This window comes from Chrysochloris asiatica, unplaced genomic scaffold (assembly GCF_000296735.1).
Source record: "Chrysochloris asiatica unplaced genomic scaffold, ChrAsi1.0 scaffold00026, whole genome shotgun sequence".
In the NCBI taxonomy this organism is placed as follows: domain Eukaryota; kingdom Metazoa; phylum Chordata; class Mammalia; order Afrosoricida; family Chrysochloridae; genus Chrysochloris; species Chrysochloris asiatica.
Genome location: NW_006408544.1, coordinates 11,257,131 through 11,277,969, shown reverse-complemented (window position 1 = coordinate 11,277,969; position 20,839 = coordinate 11,257,131). Strand labels below are relative to the sequence as shown.

At 41.2% G+C, this 20,839-nt stretch overlaps 1 protein-coding gene across 1 annotated transcript in view; it reads left to right on the top strand.

Annotated features, from left to right (window-relative positions):
• Window positions 1-20,567, top strand: part of AGBL4 (ATP/GTP binding protein-like 4) — a 2,461,121-nt gene extending 2,440,554 nt beyond the window's left edge. The window contains exons 12-13 of the mRNA XM_006839859.1: window positions 10,136-10,232; window positions 20,447-20,567. Coding sequence (XP_006839922.1) covers window positions 10,136-10,232; window positions 20,447-20,567 — 218 coding nt within the window. The remainder of the gene's footprint in view (window positions 1-10,135; window positions 10,233-20,446) is intronic.
• Window positions 20,568-20,839: the final 272 nt, after the last annotated feature.

The window sequence follows — 20,839 nt, the reverse complement described above, 5'->3', positions numbered from 1 at the left end:
TGTTTTCATTCTCATTTGTTTCTATGAACTTTGTGAGTTCATGTTTAATTTCTTCTACTACCCAGTTGCTTTTCATCAGGGTGTTACTCAGTTTCCAAGTATTTGACTTTATTTTCTTGGCCTTCCTGTTGTTGATTTCTAGTGTTATAGCATTGTGGTCTTAAAAGATACTTTGTAGTATTTTGATGTTTGTAAATTTATGGAGGCTTGTTTTTTGGCCTAACATATGGTCAATTCTGGAGAATGTTCCATGTGTACTAGAAAAGAATGTGCATTATGCTGTTGTTAGGTTGAATGCTTTTTATACATCTGTGAGGTCAAGTTGGTTGATTGTACTGTTTAGTTCCTCTGTATCCTTGTAGAGTTTCTTTCTGGTTGTTTTATCCCTTTTCGAAAGTGGTGTATTAAAATCTCCCACTCTAATTGTAGATTAGTCTGTTTCTTTCTTCAGTTCTAGTAGGGTTTGCTTCATTTGTCTTTGTGCTCTTTCATTGGGAGCATAGATATTTGTTATGGTTATTCATCTTGCTCAATTGACACTTTGATCATTAAATAGTGCCCTTCTTTATCTCTTATGCTGCTTTTTGCATTAAAGTTTATTTTATCAGATATTTGTATTGCCACTCCTGCTCATTTTTTATTGCAATTAGCTTGGTATATTTTTTCCCATCCTTTAACTTTCAGTCTTTTTTTACTTTGTGTGTAAGGTGTTTCTCTTGCAGGCAGCATATTGAAGGGTCTTGTTTTCTTTTCCATTCTGCCACTCTCTGTCTCTTCACTGGTGCATTTAATCCATTGGCATTCAGTGTAATTGTCGATAGGTATGAATCAGTTGCTATCATTATGCTAGTTTTTTTTTGTGTGTGTGGTGCTGCTCATTCCTTTTTTCTGCATGACTTCTTGTGCTGAGTTCATGTTTGGGGTCTATTTCTTGTCAGTGTCTTCTTTGTTTTAATGTTTCCATGTTCTGCTTGGTAGTTCATTTTCATGCTATGTTGTGAAGTATTAACTTTCTTTGAGGTTACCCTATAGGCTATTAACTTTCTCTCCATTTAAGACAGTCTATTGTATCTTGCAGTCTACCTGACCTCCTCACCACCTGGATCTCTGTTCCTATATTTTTCCCTGCTTTGACACTGTTATCATTTCCATCTTTGATTGACATCCCAGGTCCTCTGAATTCGTTGTTGTGATTTTGTTTTGTTCTGGACTCTGCTATCTGTTGACTGAGTTCCAGGTGGTGTTATCACATCTGTCAACACCTGTTCTTGTGGTTTTCAGTCCAAAAAAACTCCATTTAGAATGTTTTGAAGTACTGGGTCGACTTTGACAAAATCCCTTATCTTCTGTTTTTCCTGGAATGTATCGATTGCACCATCATATTTGATTAACAGCTTTACTGGGTAGACAATTCTTGGTTGGCATTTTTTTTTTTTCTTTCAGGGTTTTATATAAGTCTCCCTATTGCCTTCTTTTCTGCATGATTTCTGTTGAGAAGTCTGAGCTTAATCTGATTTGCTTGACTTTATAAGTAACACTTCTCTTCTCCATGGCCGCTTTAGGATTCTCTCCTTGTCTTCGATTTTGGAGAGCTTGATTATGCTGTTTTGGTGATTTTCTTTTGGGGTCTATCCTTCCTGGGGTTTGTTCAGCTTCTTGAATGATTATCTTCTCATCCTTTAAGATGTTAGAGAATTTTTCTTCCAGAAAGAAGTTCCTCAACTATCTTCTCTGTGAACTTCTGTGATTCTTCCTATTCCAGAATGCCAATAATTCTTAAGTTATTCCTCTTCATGTTATCCAACATCTCTGAAGCATTTGGATTTGTCTCCATCTCATTCTTCTGAATTCCTTCTCAGGAAGATCCAAAGCCTGCTCTTGTTCGAATGGGAAGTCCATGTCTGCTTCCAGCTCATTTGTCTCAGTTACTCTTTTCTGTTTTTGGACATGTGCTGAGATCTTTTGTTGTTTTTCATTGGGACGTTTTCAATAGTTAGATGTGTTTTCAGTGATTAAATGAATGTATGTTGCTATATTGTTAAGCTTACTGAGTATTTCCTGGTGGATGTGATCTGCAGTTAGGCTTCCCCTTTCATGTCACTTGTTACTCAGCTGTGAGCTATCTTAGCAGGTGTTGGCTATCTGTGTAATGCATGGCAGCTGGTATTGGCTTCGGTCGATATGGTGGAATATTATGGGGTATGCTTGTAGCTTGGCTACGTGGCCACAATTGTTGTGTCTTGGGTAATATAGAGATAGAAAGCTCCCACCCCCAGGAAAAAGTGAGACCAAAAGGACGATAAACAAAACCAATATAAAAACAGAGACAAAAAACCAGCAGACAACCAAAAACAACAAAAATGAAACTATAGCAGACTCTCTAGTAGCCTTTGTTGTGCAGGCCAGTGTGTGTGCATAGTAGAAAACTCCAGCGGTGGGCAAGGGTGTCCACTTGCTCAGGGCCCCCCCTCTAGTCACCACTGTGGAGGTGTGCAAATACATATTGAGAAATGAATGGAAGAAATAGTGTTCACAGTTTTTATCTCTGAATGCCAGTCAGTTAGATATCTGTGTATGCACAGAGTAATTCTCAAAATGACTGCATCCTTGTATGTAGTAGTTGGTGTGGCTCTTGCTTTTTATGTTGTGGTTTTACAAGGTACACATATGGTTTGGCTGTATGAGCAGACCTGCTGTCTCTTGTTACATAGGGCAGGAGTAAAAGATCCTGCCCAAGTAAGACAGTCAACTTTATGGCTAAGTATCAGAGTCAGGCATCATATGAAGAAGCCAAAGGATTAGCTTGTGGGACTGCTGTGGCTTTCAGGGATTTCCTCTTTGCACTGTGGGAAAATTGTACCCTGTGGGCACAACACTGGATCCTTTTGGGGATGTGCTCCCACCTACCTGAAGATGCCCAGGCTGAGCAGAGAGGGTACAACAGGGGAAAGGAGGAAATAAAAGTAATAAGTCATCACACCTCTTTTCCACATGTTGCTCAGTGGTTTTAGTGCTGTATCAGCCTGGCTGTGGCACCACCCTCTGATCTCAGTCCAGGCTGTGAGCTGCAGGGAGTGTCCAGGTTGATTCCAAAATTGTCGTTTATTGCTGCTGTAGTCAGATTTCTCTACCAGTGGGTGCCAAAAATTGATGCCCCCACTTGATATCAGATCCAAAGCTCTGGAACTGTTCTGGCAAAGTGCCTTCTCTTGTTTTATCGTGCCTCTGCCGAGGAGCCTCTGATGCCTGTCTCTGGTTCTCCTGCCCCCAAAATGCTAGCTTGGAGTTTTTGAAACAGTTGCAGGAGTTGGCCCAGCAGAGGTTAGGGGAACAAGGTATTATCTGGGAATCTGTCTCTTCATGCAATCTCAGGGCTTCTTTGTAAAACCCTTCTGTGTTGGCTGGTTCAGGTTTCCTCACAGCATGGCAGAGGTGAGATTATTTACCTAGAGGCTTAGGACCCCAGATTAGGTATTTTAGCAAGCAACATGAATGTTAAATCAGCTTTTCTGACCTAGCCTCAGAAGTCCCACAATGTTATTTCTGTCACATTCTTTTGGTTGCAAGTGAGTCACATGCCCACCTAGACTAAGTGAAGGGAACATAGACCACATCCTCAATGGGAAGAGGGTCAAGATCATATTAGAATAACATGAGATACTGCAATCATCTTTGGAAAAGGCAATCTCTCATGTGCAGCAAGTGGCAGAAGCAGGATCCGGATTACAAACACACACACACACACACACACACACACACACACACACACAAAGGAGTTGCTATGGAGTCAATTCTGACAACCTCATGTGTGACACAGAAGAATTGTTTTTCAATGGCTGATTTTTTAGTAGATCTCCAAGTCTTTTTTCTCTGAGTTGCCTCTGGGTAGATTCAAGTCTGAAACCTTTTAACAGCCAAGCATGTTAATCATGTGTTCCACCCAGGTACTCTACTGCAACTTTTTATCCCAGTCCACAGAAACCATTCTTTCTCTCTGTGTCTCTATTGCTCGTACTTTTAGTATATACAACATGTGCCTAGGTCTCCTCAAGCAGGCTGACTGGGTTAAAGCAGCCAGTCTCTCTCTGCATACCCTGGGAGTTAAGAGTGCCTCAAGGTCTTCTGGTCAAAGAGGCCATGTCCAAGACCAGCTTGTGAACTTTTTAAGGGGGACAGAGAAGTCAGTCACATCCAGAAGAAGAAAGCAGGTGGCAGCCCCAGAGCACAGCATGGCAAGCCTGCTGCATATCTCATTGTCATAAACAACTTGTCTAGTGTTTTTCCTTCTGCCACCAGATACTGGCCTGGGATGACTCAGCCTTCGACAGTAAAGGTGACTTCAAGTTGAGAAACAGTCATGAGCAGTGGGAAGCTCACAGTTCTCACAGTTCTGGAGTCACACACTCTTGATTTTTGAGTCCTGACTCTACTATTATAATTTATATGGTCTGGGGCAAGTTCCTTAAGTAAAAAGAAGATAAAATGCATCCCTAACTGCTTTTTAATTTTCTTTTGAAATTTAAAAAGCATATGTAAGCAGAGCATGAGCATAATGGCAGGCACATAGTGCCACTCCATAAATGCTAGTTTTCATGTTCTGGTTCACCTCCAGTCTCAGCTTGGGGACTTCTTGAAGAAGGTGATGAGAAGTCTCTTGACTGTTGGTCATAAGTTAGTCCAGCTCCATGGGCCTGGATGAGGTAGTGGCCTGGAAGTCCTAGCACACCCCAGGGTAGCACTGAAGGAAGGCCTTAAGTTACTGCCCACAATCCAATTGTTGTTGTGGTTGTGAAGTTCCACCAAGTCGGTACCAACTCATAGTGACCCTATGCAAGACAGAACAAAACACTGCCTGGTCCTGCATCAACCTCACAGTTGTTGCTACGTTTGAGCTCATTGCTGCTGCCACTATGCCAGTCCATCTCATTAGGGGTCTTCCTCCTGTTCTCTGACACTCCACTTTACCAAACATTATATCCTTTCCAGGGACTGCTCTATCCTGATAATATGTCTGAAGTATGAGAGATGAAGAACGGCCATCCTGGCTTCCAAGGAGCATTCTGGCTGTACTTCTTCCAAAACAGATTGGTTTGTTCTTTTGGCAGTCTATGGAACTTTTATATTCTCCTCCAACACACTCAAATGCATCAATTCTTTTATGGTCTTCCTTATTCACTGTCCAATTTTCACATGCATATGAGTTTATTGAAAATATCATGGATTGGGTCAGGCACACTTTAGTCCTCCAAATGACATCTTTGCTCTTGAACATTTTAAAGAGGTCTTGTGCATCAGGTTTGCCAATGCAATATGTCATTTGATTTCTTGACTGCTGTTTCCATAAGTGTTGATGGTTGATCTGAGCAAAATGAAGTCTTTGAAAACATCAATCTTTTCTCCATTTATATGGATTTTTTTTTATTGTCCCAGTGGTGAATATTTTTGTTTTCTGTACAGTGAGGTGCAACCCATACTGAAGGCTGTGGTCTTTGATCTTCATCAGTATCTTAGGTCCTCTTCACTCTCACCAAGCAGTGTTCTGTCATCTGCATATCACAGGCTGTTAATGAGTCTTCCTCCAATCCTGATGCCATGTTTTTATTCATATAATCCAGCTCCTTGGATTATTTTTCAGCATACAGATTGAATAAATATGGTGAAAGATTACAATCCTGGCATGCACCTTTCTTAATTTGAAAGCTTTAAATGTTCCCTTGTTCTGTTCAAATAACTGCCTTTTAATCTATATACAGGTTCCTCATGTGCACCATTAAGTGTTCTGGAACACTCATTCTCTGCAGTGTTGTCCATAGCTAGTCATGGTCCACACAGTCACAAGACTTTGCTTAGTCAATAAAGTGCAAGTAAACATTTTGTTGGTATGCTCTGCTTTCAGCCAAGATCTATATGATGTCAGCTATGATATCAGTCATTCTATGTCCACTTCTGAATCTGTCTTGAACCTCTGGAAGTTCTCTGTCAATGTATGCGTGCAGTAATTTTTTTATTATCTTTAGCACAATTTTGCTTGCATGCAATATTAATGATATTGTCTGATGATTCCTGCAACACATTAAGTGGGTTCAGCTGCATCTTTCCTTACTGCTCTACTTTGGTTTCTCTGCTGTGGCCCTACCAAGCCTTCTCCCACCAACTACTGTCCTCACACAGGTACTGGTGCACTGAAGGCTTCCAAAAATGATTGCTAACTGGATATATGCATGGATGTATACATGACAGATCTCTTTACTTCTTCACTATTGCTTATTTTATGTCCCCTCATGAAAAGGAGTTCTGGTAGTGGTTATGAGTCCAGCTGTTAATCTCAAGGTCAGCAGTTCGAAACTACCAGCTGTTCCACAGGAGAAGGATGAGGCTTTCTGGTCCTGTAAAGATTTACAGCCTCAGAAACCCTATGCAAGGTCAATATGAGTCAGAACCAACTCCACAGCATACCACCACCAACACCACCCTGAAATGTCCTCTCCAGTTGTTCTGTCTTAATAGTCTAGTTTAGATCTGTCCTCCCTGTCCAGAGAGCTTCCTTGGGCCAACCTAAACTTCCTTTTTCCCTGCATGTCACCATGTATGGTACCCTACATGCTTCTGCGTCAGGGTGTGTTGTCTCCCTCAGTACACTCAGTGCCTGAGGATTCCCTACCTTGTCTAAGACAAGGGGATGCTGAGGTGAATATCAAATGGTGCATGCCCTCAAGGCTATCATGAAGAGAGACAGTAGGGGAAATAATACTTTTATAGAGCTAACGTTTGTTATTTCTGTTTGCTGTGGCATCTATTCCAACTCACAGTGAACCTATATGTTAGAGAGGAAACCCCATAAGATTTCCTAGGCTGCAATCTCTGTGGGGGCAGATTATCAGGTCCTTTATACTGCAGGGTAAGTTCAAAGTGCTGACCTACTGACTAGCAGCAGACCACCGAACCATTTCATCCCCAGGACATCTTGGGTTCAAATCCCAGCTTCTTAACTTATCAGTTTCCCAACCTTTGGGGAAATCACTTACCCTCTCTGTACAGTGGACTTAATAACATACTTACCTCATTGGATTGTTATGAGGATTTATAAGTTAATATACATAAGGCACTTATATATTAAGTGCCATAGAGTTGATTCCAACTCATAGCAGCCCTGTATAGTGTTTCCAAGGAGCAGTTGGTGTGTTTGAACTTCCAACTTTGTGGTTCAAACCAACCTTGCAGTCCAGTCCTTATCCCACAGTGCCACATTTTTTTGTTCAAAAAATATATTTTTCACACTTATCGTCAGACAAGTATGTTCGTATTTAGGTGATGGATAAGACAAATATGGCCTCTGCCTTATAGAGATTACAGACTAGAAGGGGCTACCAAAAAGAAGAGAGTTACATTACAGTGTGACAAGTGTTCTGGCTGGTGAAGAAAACAGCTATGGGAAATTTTCAGAAAGGCCCTTTATCTCAACATGGACAACTATCCGTGAAGCGGCAACTAAACTGAGGTCTAGAGACTGAGACTTTATTTTTTTTTGCATCCATAACCAATGCCCATGATAGAAGCAGTCAAAAATCAAATGATGTATTGCATTAGTAAATCTGCTGCAAAAGATCTCTTTAAAGCTTTCACAAGCAAAGGTGTCACTTTGAAGACTAAGGTGTTCCTGATACAAGCTATAGTATTTTCAATTGACTCATATTCATATGAAAGCTGGACAATGAATAAAGAAGACCTTAAAAGAATGGATGCATTTGAATTATGATGTTGACAAAGAACATTAAGTGCCCCATGGATCATCAGAAGACTGAACAAATCTGTGTTGGAAGAAGTACTGAGGATGACAAGATTGTGTCTCATGTATTTTGGAGTATGACATCATACTTGGTTAATAGGAGAGCAGCAAAAAAAATGAATTGACACACTGCATGCAACAATGGACTCAAACAGAAATGATTGTGAGTGTTGTGCAGAAGTGGCAATGTTCTGTCACTATGAGTCACAACCTATTGGATGGTACCTAACAATAACAGTGGCTGAGAAGGAGCTGATGCTGTAAAGCATATGGAGGGAAGGAAAGTGTTCTGGGAAGATGGAATTTGTTGTTGTTGTTGTTAAGTGCCGTCGAGTCGGTTCCGACCCATAGCGACCCTGTACAGGGTTTCCGAGGGTGTAAATCTTTACGGGAGTAGAAAGCCTCATCTTTCTCCCGCGGAGCAGCTGGTAGTTTCGAACCGCTGACCTTAAGGTTCGCAGCCCGATTCGTAACCACTACGCTACCAGAGCTCCTTGGGAAGATGGAATAGTATGGACAAATATCTGGAAGCTGTATTATGCAGGGCAAAGGAGTTAGAATGTGGGTTGTAGCAAGCACAAAGCTATGCAATAATTAGGACCCAACTGTGACTAGGAGTCCAGGTGTGGTGCTGTGGGCTAGTACGTCAGACTGCAAAGTCATTTGAACTATACGGTCACTGGCTCAAGCTCATCAGCGGCTCCTTGGAAACCCTATACAGGGTCTCAATGGGTCAGAATCAACTCGACAGCACTTAACAGCAACAACAACAACTGTGAACAGTCTTATGAGTCATGTTCAGAAATTTAAACTATGGAAGCAACTGAGAGCCACTGAAGATTTTTACTGAGCTGAATGGCATGGTCAGATCTATTTTACAGTTGTTTTACAACAACTTCACTATCTCACTGCAAATATCTAATTGTTATTAGATACCACTGAATCAGTTGTGACTCATAGCAACCCTACGCACAACAGAACTAAACACTGCCCAGTCCTGCATCATCTTCACAATTGTTGTTTCACTTGAGACCATTTTGGATGAGAAAGGAACACGCCTGTACAAAGGAAGTCAATTAGGCCAGGATAACAGCATCTTGTGGAAAGATTATACTAGTCTGTTCTCAAGGAATGACAAGGGGATAGAGAGAAGTGAAGAAACTCAAGCAAATAGTTGGAGTTCTCTTGGAGAAGAGTTGATGAAAGTTCAGATGTTGAGAGCTAAATACTGAGGAAGAAGATAGGGGTAAATGTTAAGATAAGTAAACACTTACTTCCAATATTCCGAAGTAAGTATTTTGGGATAGATGCTTTGGATTCAGTTCAGAAGCCATGGAGGTACGGAGCAAGGGTACCACGAGCATATGCATGGAGGAGGAGAGTCATATAATCGTAGACTTTACTAAAGAAGTGTCATTTAGTTGGAGAATTGATAAAGAAGGGGGAAGCTCTTCAAGCAGAGGAAATAGCACAGAGATGTGGAGTTGTGAGATATAATGCACAGAACGCATACTCTGTGCTGTTGAATAGATGATTGTTGTACTAGTTCATACTATTAATGCACTGGATGGCAAGGTCAGTTCAAGCTCACCAGTCACTCTTCAGAAACCCTATACAGGGTTGCTATGAGTTGAAAAGACTCAAGGGCTCTTAAGAACAATAAGATGTTAATGGTCAATATGGAATTGGCTCTTTCCCCATTCCAAGGAAGTTTGCACTTTAATAAGACATGTATCCTTGCCTGACCCTGGATAATACCAAAGGAAGACTCTCAGTAACTTCCCAACAGCCCTAAGGATTCTTTATTAGAAGAGCTTCACAGTGTAATGAGAACATTGTTTAGGGGTAGAGTATTTTCCTATTGTCTGTGATATCCTGAAGTAGATGACTGAATCCTGAGAGTCAGGCAGGTCCTGGCCTCTATACAACAAATAGTCTCCTACGTCTAGGTCTTGCTTGTCTGACTCCAACCTTAGCCACCTGAAGTCAGCCAGGGAAACCCAGTGATTTCCAAAGGGATGAAGTGTATCTCTAGACAGAGTGTATGAGCATAGACTTTGGAGTAAGACTGCCTAGGCCCATAACCTGATTCCTCTACTTCCCAGCTTTGTGACGTAGAGGAAAGTTACTTCTCTGTAGTTCAGTTTCCTCATCTGTACAACAAGGATAATAGTTTAAACAATTTTAAAAATTTAAGGTTTTGTAAGACTCAAAGAAGACTGTACATTCAAAAACAGAACAGTGAGTGGTGTTACTATTTTCATTCCTATGATCATTTGTATTACTAATCCTCTTTTCAGTCTGTGTCAGTCTCTTTTCAAAGTTAATCCTTAATGCACATACCTACAGATATGAAACTCGGGCGGAATGTGGCAAGGACATTTTTGGATTACTATCGGCTGAACCCCATGGTTGAGAAAATGGCGGTTCCCATGCCAAGGCTGCGGTAAGTAGTAGAGCAGGGCAGTGTGGGCTTGAGTCCTGCTTAACTTCAGGGGCAGCTTCCTCTCTCTGGCTCTCAGTTTCTCATCTGTATCATAGGAAAGATAATCCTGGACCTGCCTCAGAGACTGCATGGATCTGAAAAGTTCCACAGTGTGGTCTCTGAACATAAAGTATCACTAGGAGGTCAAACAGTGATGGGTGGTCACACTTCTGGGTCTAACATGAGAATTTACATGGGTAGGGGATTGCTGAGGAACTGTTCCAAACTATCTCTGATCTTTTAAATCCCTCACAACTCTATGAGGTAGGTATTATTCAGTATTGAAAAAAAAAAAAATGTCGCCAACCATCCTTCCAACAGCATTCGCTACTCCTCAGCTGTGTTCAATAATTCATTACAGTGGCCACACAGAATTCAGACACCATACTCAATAGTTTGGGATTTATTAGGGGAGTTAACAGACTATAATTCAGGGTCAGAAATGTTCAGGGCATAATTACTCCAGTAAGTACAGCCTCTCCTCTACCACGCTCACAGACAGGCTTTTCTTTAGCAGTCACCAGACCGCTGACCTGCTCAGGCAATGTCGCAAAGGTTTTTTAGGGATGCTGGCAAATGAATGCCCACAGGACACACCAGGCTCAGACACCGGGACTCAGCAAACCTAGCTTCCCCAATTAAGGGCCGAGGCATCCCATTCTGCAAGTAAATGACTTGCCTGAAGCCACACATCTTTATTTGCTCTGTGGGCTGGGAAGCCCACTGCTCTGTCTTGGTTCTGGTTCTGCTGCTGCTGCTCCTCGGTTGTCACAGTTTTCCATCTCTCAGTCCAGGATGTTCAATAGACGTGGATCTGGGGATCCAAAGGACATGCTCCACTCCTGGCTTTTCTTCTTTAGTGGTAGTGAGATTCCCCCTCCTACTTCTGAGATAACTCATTGTATAGACACATTATAGTCCCAAATTTCTACAATGAACCCTGTTAACAATCACTCACAACTGAATCATGTAATCCTATCAGCAGAATCATGTAATCCTATCAGCATTTTCTCCCACCTTCTCTTACCTAGATCCATCAGGAAAAAGTTATTTGATGGGAGATAAAAAGACTATGGTTTGAAGAAACATTAAATAATTCATTGCACCACAGGTATTTTAATGTTTCTTCATCTGATAATGCCTCCTCAAGGGTTTATATGCCACCTAGATTCATAACTTTTCTAGGAAGAAGTTTCTTCTTCTGTAAAATGGGAGCAAGGGTATTCACTTTTAATATTCCTGTGATGCATGTTAAAGGACCCAACACAGTGCCAAGTATACATATATCCCCGCAGTACCTGATTGTCCCCTTCAATCAAGATGTGCAGGTTCTGGACAGGAGAAGACACACCCTTGAGAAATTGATCTTCTGGGACCTGAACCTTCTTATTCTAGGGTCTGAGTTCTTCTCTACTGGGACCAACTTCTTGCTGGACTAGTGAAGAGAGGTCAGAAGTGAAAATATCCATCTTGTCTGAGAGCTAAGTCAGATCCCAAAGCAGTGGGCATTCCCATGTCCATTGACAGGGAGGCCAGTGAGCATTTGGACAGAGACATCTAACATCTAAAAGGGCTGGCTCTACCCTATTTCTTGGCCTCATCTCCTACTTCCTAGCAATCTGTTGTTGTTAAGTGTTACTGAGCTGATTCCAACTCATAGTGATCCTGTACAGAGTTTCCCAGGTGCAGTTGGTGGGTTTGAACCACCAACCTTGTTAGCAGTCCAGCACCCAACCAAGACTCCTCCGGTGATCTAGTCTCCTTGAAGTGCATGATAATGTCCAACTCCCTGCCCCTGTCAGTCCAGTCTTCTCATGGACCTGGCCCAGGACCTTGCTCATGTGCTCTGCTACCTCAGGGTCTTTGCTGTGCTGTCACTTCATCCCTGTTATTTATTGTGTGAAGCAGTTTGGGTTCATGATCAATTCTATCAGGTTAAGTATTACAGTTCCCATCTTACACATGAGAAAATGGAGGCTGAGAAAGGTTAAGAGAATTATCTGAGGTCAGAGAATTTTGGACAAGGTCAGGATTTGATTCCAAAACCCAGTTCACCGAAGTCTAGCTAAGTTCCTCTTCGAATGGAAAACATTTCTCACTATCAATATAGCTTCTAATTCTGTGTCCGATCTATGCTATATGTGGGATCTTATGCAAGCTTCTTGGCTTCTTGACGCCTACGTTATCAAACTATGAAAGTGGAGTAATAACAACAACCTCGAAAGATGATTTTGAAGATTGTACAAAATCTTAGTACAGTGCCTGGCAGCTGGTAGATGCTCAATAAATGTTTCCATCTCTGCTTGCTTCTGAGTTACAGTCCCAGATTTCTAACCAGTTCATCCTGGCCTAGAGCAAGTCCCTAATTTCCCTTGTTGGTTTGGATGATCTTTCAGAACCCATGGTTCTGGATGTTGTGAGTCACATTGTCAATGACATAAGCTCCACATAGAGTCTGCATGACAACGTAACATTGACTCATTCCTTATTGCATATTCTTAATGAATCATTCCCAGCCATTGTGCTGCCTATACTGGTGGGTTAGCAATTCTTCAGGAAGATCATGTCCATGGCTTCTGTGTTCCTTTGCAGTGTCTATACCTTACTGCATATGCATGCATGTATGTATTCATTCATTCACTCATTCACTTAGGAAAAACAACAGTCTCTTCCAGGCCCCTGGGGAAGAAGCTGCAGAACTGAGATGATTAAGGCATGACCCCTGCCTTTAAGGAGCTCATCTCTAGTGAAAAGGGTTCACTTCATTCTTAGAAGTCATTCTTGATTGGCTAAAGTTCTTAAAACTGTAAAGCTTTATAAAGCTCAAAAGAATTTCTGAATCTCATTTACAAGTTAATTTGGAGGATTGTCTCTTTGAGGTCTTCTGTCAGTCTGAATAACATTGTCTTGATCCTTAACTACTTTTTTTTTTTTTTTTTTTTTAACATTATACTGTCAAACCAATGGAATGATGCTGACACTCAGGGAAACTTCAATAATCATCTAATACCTCTCCTCACACTGGGCCAGATCAGGAAATCGAGGTCCAGCAAGCAAAACGGACTGGCCAGGGTCAGATGGTCAGAGTCCAGGTCTCTTGACACCCAGCCTGGGGTTCACAGTGTCAGTACATGGAGATTTCTTTGAGAGGCAGAGAGAGAAGGATGAAGCTGCATCTGAAGAATATAGGGGATTTATCATGGCCTTGACTCCAATTGTTTATGGGATCTCCTTGCCCTGAACTTTAGAATTTTTTTCAAAAAAGACCTGAAGAGTTCATTCCTCACAAGCTCACAGCCTTGGTGACTTAAATGCAAACAAAAACAAAATAAAAACACAAGCCAGTTGCCTTGGAGTCAATTCTGACTCGTGACAACCCCACATGTGCATAACAGAACTACTCCATAGGGTTTTCAAGGTTGTGACCTTTCTGAAGCACATTACTAGATCTTTCTTCCAAGGTATCTCTGGGCAAGTTTGAACTACTAACCTTTCAATTAGTAGTCAAGTGTTTAACTGCTTCCACCACCCAGAATCTCCTGCACCTTGCCCTTAAATTAAAAAAATAAACATAAACTCCCCCTGTATTCCTACACCTCTGTCTCATCAAACTATGAGCATCACTTGGCTCTAAAATGAACAGCAACCCTTTAAAATGGATTTCCAGGATGATTAAAGGCTCTGATTTAGGAATTTGAATATTCCCCCCACCTTTTTTTTTTTTCTTTTTTGGTATTATTTTCCAACAAAGCATCAAATAGCATAAGTGAAAGAGCAGTTCTGGCGTTAACGGAAAATTACATGTTTTGACTCAAAATTAGTCTTTGTTTTCTCCCATCTCTATGGGTAATTACAATATGTCAATTTCCACCCACGTGCTGGCAGAACCTTGTCAGCATCCCTGGGTGCTGAGCTGCCCTTTAGACAGAGTTCTGGGGAGGGGCAGTAATGTGGGCAGGAGAGCTTAGACCTGAAGACATGGTCTTTATGACCAGAGCTCAGAGACTCTCATGTTATTCACACCACAGTAACACAATTTCAAGAACTAAAACCCAAAATGCCCATCAAAGGGGGAAACAATGAGAGGAACAATAAACAGGCCAGACAAACCTGTGTGGGGAGGCAGAACGTAAGTGTGGAGGGTGGGCTGACCTCAGAGTATGAGGCCGTGAGGCACTGTCAGCTCAGTAATGGGCTGGAAGGCTGGCTCCATGGTGAGGTGAGGATTATATGTTGGGGGTGAGAAAGGGTGATCACCAGCTATTCAGCACACGTGTATTAGAGGTCACCATGTGCTGGTGTGGTGCTGTGGGTTAATGCGCTAGACTGCAAAGTCAGTTAGAGCTACAAGGTTGGTGGTTCAAGCTCACCAGTCGCTTCTTGGAAATCCTCTAGAGGGGCTCTATGGGTCGGAATGGACTCGACGGCACTTAACAACAACAACATGTGCCAGATTTGGTGCTGGAGGAACATAGGGAGGTGCTGTCCATCAAGAGCCCCAATTTATGGAAGGGAAAAATAATAACCAATGTTAAGAGCTATATAACAGGTGTTTAATTACATACAATTATCAGATTCTTATATCATAGTATGCCTTCTCTCAAAAACCTTCCATGGCTCCCCGTAGCCTTCAAGTTAATATCACAACAACTCCTCTTCTTATTCAAGACCCTGGGCTACATGTTTAGTTTCATTTACCACTTCCTACCACACTCCATTCTTTGTGTGAGCATCCCTTCAACTCCTACTTGCTCTCTACAACTTCATGTCCTCTGCTTCAGCCTGAACAAGTTAGCCATTTTCATGCCTCCGTGTCTTTGTTCATCACTTTCTCTTTTCCTGGAATGTGTGCCCTTTTCGCTTCTTGCAACATCACAACCTCTGTTTCACAATTCCTGTCCTCTACCCAAGACAGAGATATATTCCTCTTCCTCTGTGCTGGGTTGCTAACTGCAAAATATACATACCTCTGAAATGGTGTGTCCTGTGGTGTGTTATCATGATATCTTTACATATCTGGCTTCATCATTTTTCAGGTTACTCTTTGAGGAACTATGTCATGCACAATTCTGTATCCCCTGTATGTGTAGGGCCTAGGACAGGGTAGGTGCTATATAAAGTTATGAATATCATGGAATTACAAAATAACGGAAATGATGTAGTCCATAGAAATCCTCTACTTCCAACCCTTCACACTATAGAAGAGGAAAGTGAGACCCAACAAGAAATTATTCTCCAATACACATTTGGCAAAGTACTCATAAGCAGACAAGAGCATCCCAAGAAGACATTAGGGAAGAAGAAGGGTTTGAACTGGGCTTCAAAGGATCTGTAGAATCATATGAATGAAATAGAAGAGGGAGAGAGAGTATTCCACATTGGTGATAAGGTGTGCAAAAGCAGGAAATAGAATCTAAAATGACATATTCTAAGGCAATGACAAGGCCATAATGTTAGAGCAAAGATAGAGAGAAGACTAATATTCATTTTGATTAAGCATTTCTATTCAACACTTTGCTCCTCAAGCATCTACTCCATGCCAAGCTTGTGCTTGGCATTGGAATTATAGAGGCAAAGTAAATACTTCAAACTCACTGTTTCATGAGGGAAACAGATGGGCAAAGAACTACCTAGAAAATGGTGTGCTGAGAGGTGATATATAAAGTGCTGCAGAAGCCTGAGGGAGGGAGAGGATAATTGTATGGCTCCTTAGCTTCACAAAAGAGGTTAATCTGGAGAGGAGATAGGCAAAGGGAACAGAGGCCCAGAAGGAAGTGGGGCGTGCTTTCATTGCCTTCTCTCCCTTTGATGCCCCATCTTTAGTTAGAGAGGCTCCATGCATTCCTAACTCCACCCATCAATTCTGCACAATCACATTCTCTCTGGACACTGCACTCCTTTCCTCCCTCCATGCCATCATCTGCCTAAGGCTACTCACCTGTGGCTATATCTGGGCTTACCTTGTAGAGCAAGAATATCCTCTTTTGTTGCCGTAAATAACACACCTGTCTTATGCCCAGTGTCCCCATTTGGGTGTTAAGATGTATGGATTGTTGTTAGGTGCAACTGAGTTGGTATTAACTCATAGTGACCCTATGCACAGCAGAAAAAAACACTGCTTGGTCCTGGGCCAACATCACAATTGTTGCCATGCTTGAGCCCATTGATGCTGTCATATTGCCAATCCATCTCACTGGGGGTCTTCTTTTACTCTGACCCTCTACCTTACCAAACATGATATCCTTCTCCAGTACCTGGTCCCTCCTGACAATAAGGGCAATATCTTATACTTTGTAAAGCTCTTCCCCAACCTCCTTTTTACCTAAACCTATAAGTCAGGAAAGACACAGATCCTTCTCCAGTGTTAGAAATGAAGAAGTAAAGGTTCAGATGGAAAGGGACTTATTCCAGATGACATTATTGGAAACAGAACTTCAAGTCTGTGTTCCAGGTTGTTAATGAATATTGAGGTCTAGATGTATCTTGCCCATGCTAAGCAGTCTTACAGTGTTAGCATGGACCTTCAATTAGTGTGCAAGCAAAACAGACAAATGGGTAGTTACTGCACAGAGACAGAGAACTGCATTAGGGGTTGAGTATTGGATTCTGGGACACAAAAATAAACCATGCATCTCTATTCTCTAAGAGCCTCAAGCATACGGAGGACACATGCTCACCAGGAAAAGTCAGGCAGAGAGGCTTCCTAGTGGGGAAATATATTAAAGTATCCACTTTCACCTTTAACTTATTCATGATTGCTTAAATTAATTAAAAAGAAAACTACAAGGTCAGTGCATAATGAGTCACCGAAGTCAGTTTTTCAGCCATAACTCAAACCCAACCCAAGAGACACTCTTATTTATCATTTATTATCATTTATGCTGAAATGCTCAGCATTTCCCAAGCTGGAAGAACTTAAGAAAAAATTCAAGCCTTGAATTGCAATATTGAAGGATTCTTTGGGCAAAACACTGAACTGTGAAGAAAGCATTAAAAGAATATGGGAGGTGGCTGGCTTACAAGTTTTCAAGAGGGAGTTTGGTTTCAGAACAAGTGGGGGAGGTAGAGTCCTGAATAGTTTTCATCTTGTCTAGATGGGCCTGGTGAAAGAAGATGGGATAAGATTCTTTTGATTCAATTGTGAGTAATTGTTATCATGACTAATTGCAATTGTCACAATTATAAAGGTAGACGTTGTGTAACAAAAAGGAGGAAGTAGTTAATCTTAAATTCCAGGAACAGAGGACCCTCAGCCCATCAGGAGGAAAGAGCATGATCAGAACTTAGGATCCTAACCAGAGAAGCAGAAACACTAGAGACTGAGGCAGAGCTGATGACATGGAAAAACAGAGAAGCTGAGGAGGACTCTAGACTCATTGAAAGAGAAAGGCTGTGTGCTGGCATGTAGGGGATTGTAATCCTTGCAATGAAACAAAATACAGTTGGATGAGTGCAAAACTGGTGTTCTGCCATGTAAACTATCACTCAATTCACAATAAAATCTTTAAAAATGAAAAGAAAAAGAATATAGGAGGAATACATAGAGTTGCTGTACCAAAGAGAATTGGTTGGTACTCAACCATTTCAAGATGTATCATACAATCAAGAACCAATGATATTGAAAGAAGTCCAAGCTTCAGTGAAGGCATTGGCAAAAACAAATCTCTAAGAGCTGATTAGATACAAATTGAAGTATTCAGAAAACTAATGCATCACAGGAGGTGCTCACTCATCTATGCCAAGAAATCTGGAAGACAACTAGATGGCCAACTGATTGGAAAAGGTCAATCTTTGTGCCCATTCTAAAGAAAGACGACCTAGTGGAATGTGGAAGCCATTGAACAATATCATTAATATCACATGCAAGTAAAATTTTTGCTGAAGATAATTCAAAAACAGAGAGAGCTTCCAGAAATTCAAGCTAGATTCAGAAGAAGAATTGGAGCTAGGGATATTATTGTTGATGTCAGGTGGATCTTGGCTGAAAGCAGGATACCACCCCCACCCCCCCAAAAAAAAAAAGTATACTTATGCTTTATTGATTATGCAAAGGCTTTTGACTACACATCATAACAAACTATGGATAACATAGCTAAAAACCAGTACTCTAGAACACTTAATTCTGCTCATAAAAAAACCTGTATATAAAACAAGAGGCAGTTGTTCAAATAGAGCAAGTACATATGGAATGGTTTAAAATCTGGAAAGGTATGTGCCAGGGTTGTATCCTTTCACCATACTTATTCAATCTGTATGCTAATCCAATAATCCGAGAAGCTAGATTATATGAAGAAGAATGTGGCATTAGGATTGGAGGAAGACTTATTTAACAACCTTCAATAGGCAAATGACACAACTGTGCTTGCTGAAAGCGAAGAGAACTTAAAGTACTTTCTTGATGAAGACCAAAGACTACAGCCTTCAGTATGGATCACACCTCAAAATAAAGAAAATAGAAATCCTCACAACTATACCAATAAATAACATAATGATAAATGGAGAAAAGACTGAAGTTGTCAAAGGTTTCACTTTGCTTGAATACACAATCAATGCTCAGTCAAGAAATCAAATAACATTGCATTAGGGAAATCACTTGCACAAGACCTCTTTAAAGTATTCTCAAGCAAATATGTAAGTATGAGAAAGAAGGTGAACCTGACCCAACTCATAGTATCTTCAGTTGCCTCATAATAATAAGGAAGGTCATACAAATACATCAATATTTGAATTATTGTGTTGGAGAAGTATGTTAAAATTACCATGGACTACCAGAAGAACAAAAATTATCTATCTTGGAAGTACAGCCAGAATGTTTATTAGAAGTGAGGATGATGAGACTTGGTCTCTTGTTCTTTAGACATTGTCAGGAGGATCAGTCCCTGGAGAAGGACATCATGCTGATAAAATGGAGGATCAACAAGAAAGAGGAAGATCCCCAATGAGATGGATTGGCACAGTGGCAACAGCAATAGGCTCAAATATAACAATTGTGAGGATGTCACAGGACCTTGCAGGGTTTCATTCTTTTGTACATAGGGTCACTATGAGTTGAAACTGACCTGAAGATACCTAACAGCAACATCATTTACTACTATCTGTCATGTGTTGTAGTTGTTTATTATTTTGTGTATTTATTTTGTTCAACTATTTCCTCTACTAAACTGTAAGCAACCTGAGGATTGCATTAATGTCTGGCTCATCTTTTTTACCTCCAGAGCCCATCAGACTGTATTCAGCACACACTAGGGAAGGGAAAGCATTAGGTGCTTTTACTCATGTTATATAATCTTATAGCACCCCCACAAGACAGGAATGTTTTATCTCTATTTTACAAATGAGACTCAGAAAAGTTAAGTAACTTGCCCAAGATTGCATCTCTAGTACATAGCAGACCTGGGAATTCAGTTCAATTCTTTCTGACTCCAAAGCCCGCTTTTTCTATTGCAAAGAAATCTTACTCAAATGAATGAATGAATGACACATGGATATATCTGCCAGCAATGTAGCAAATATTCACTGAATATTTCTTTGGTGCAAGGCCCTGACTAATAGAGAATGCAAAGATGAAGAAAAACATGGTTTCTGCTCACAAGGAGTTCATAAGCTTGTATGCAAGCAAAACAGATGAGTAATTACTGCACAGAGACATTATGATTACTGCACTGGGTATTGAGTACTGGGTTCTGGGACACAAAGAGCAGCCATACATTTCTGTTCTCTAAGAGCTCCAAGTTTATGGGGGAGACATACCCACCACAAAATGCCCATAGCTGGGCTGTAGTGAGGTAAGCTAGTGGCCTCTAGAGTTTATGGTGATAATGAAAGGAATGAAGTCTCCAGCCCTCCTAAGTTACAGCTATTCTATGTTTCCATTCCCATCATACTGTGGCTGGCCTTGGTTGAATGAATTGGAATCAGGATGGGAAGATGGAAGAGTTGGAGCTATAGCACAGTTAAGTTTTTCCAGAATAGAATTACAAAATATATTTATTCATTCATCTAATAGGCATTCACTTTGAATCTGGTTCAGGGGAGCACAGAGAAGAGGAAGGAAAAACCACTGCTTCCAAGAGGTCACAGTCCAGTGGGGAAGACAGACATGCACACAAATGACTAAACACAGTGTGTATATATGCTATCTTCTTCTCTCTCTCTGCTTATCTTCTCCTTTGCAGGAAGGAAAAAAACCCTCCCTACAAGTACCCACTCCTGCGGGGTCCAGCCAGCAACTACCAAGATGGCAAAGGGGACAAGAAGAGCTCAGTGAACCACAAAGACCCTTCAAACTCTTTTTAAAAGACATGGAGTCCAGGGAGGTCTTGTGGGCACAGGAGCCTGTATTTTATGCTAGGATGTGAAATTAATCACCCCTTTCTAGTTTCCCAGGATTTGTAGGATAATAAATAGGCCGGTGAAGGGGAAGAAAAATGAGAAATTTCATCATTGATTTTCCCTTTTACCAATGGGAAATCAATTGCGAGACTTCAGAGCTCAAGGCTCAGGAGACCCAAACCAGGGAAGTACAGATGCTATCATCCACCCACAGTGTGAAATTCCTCTCAAAAAGA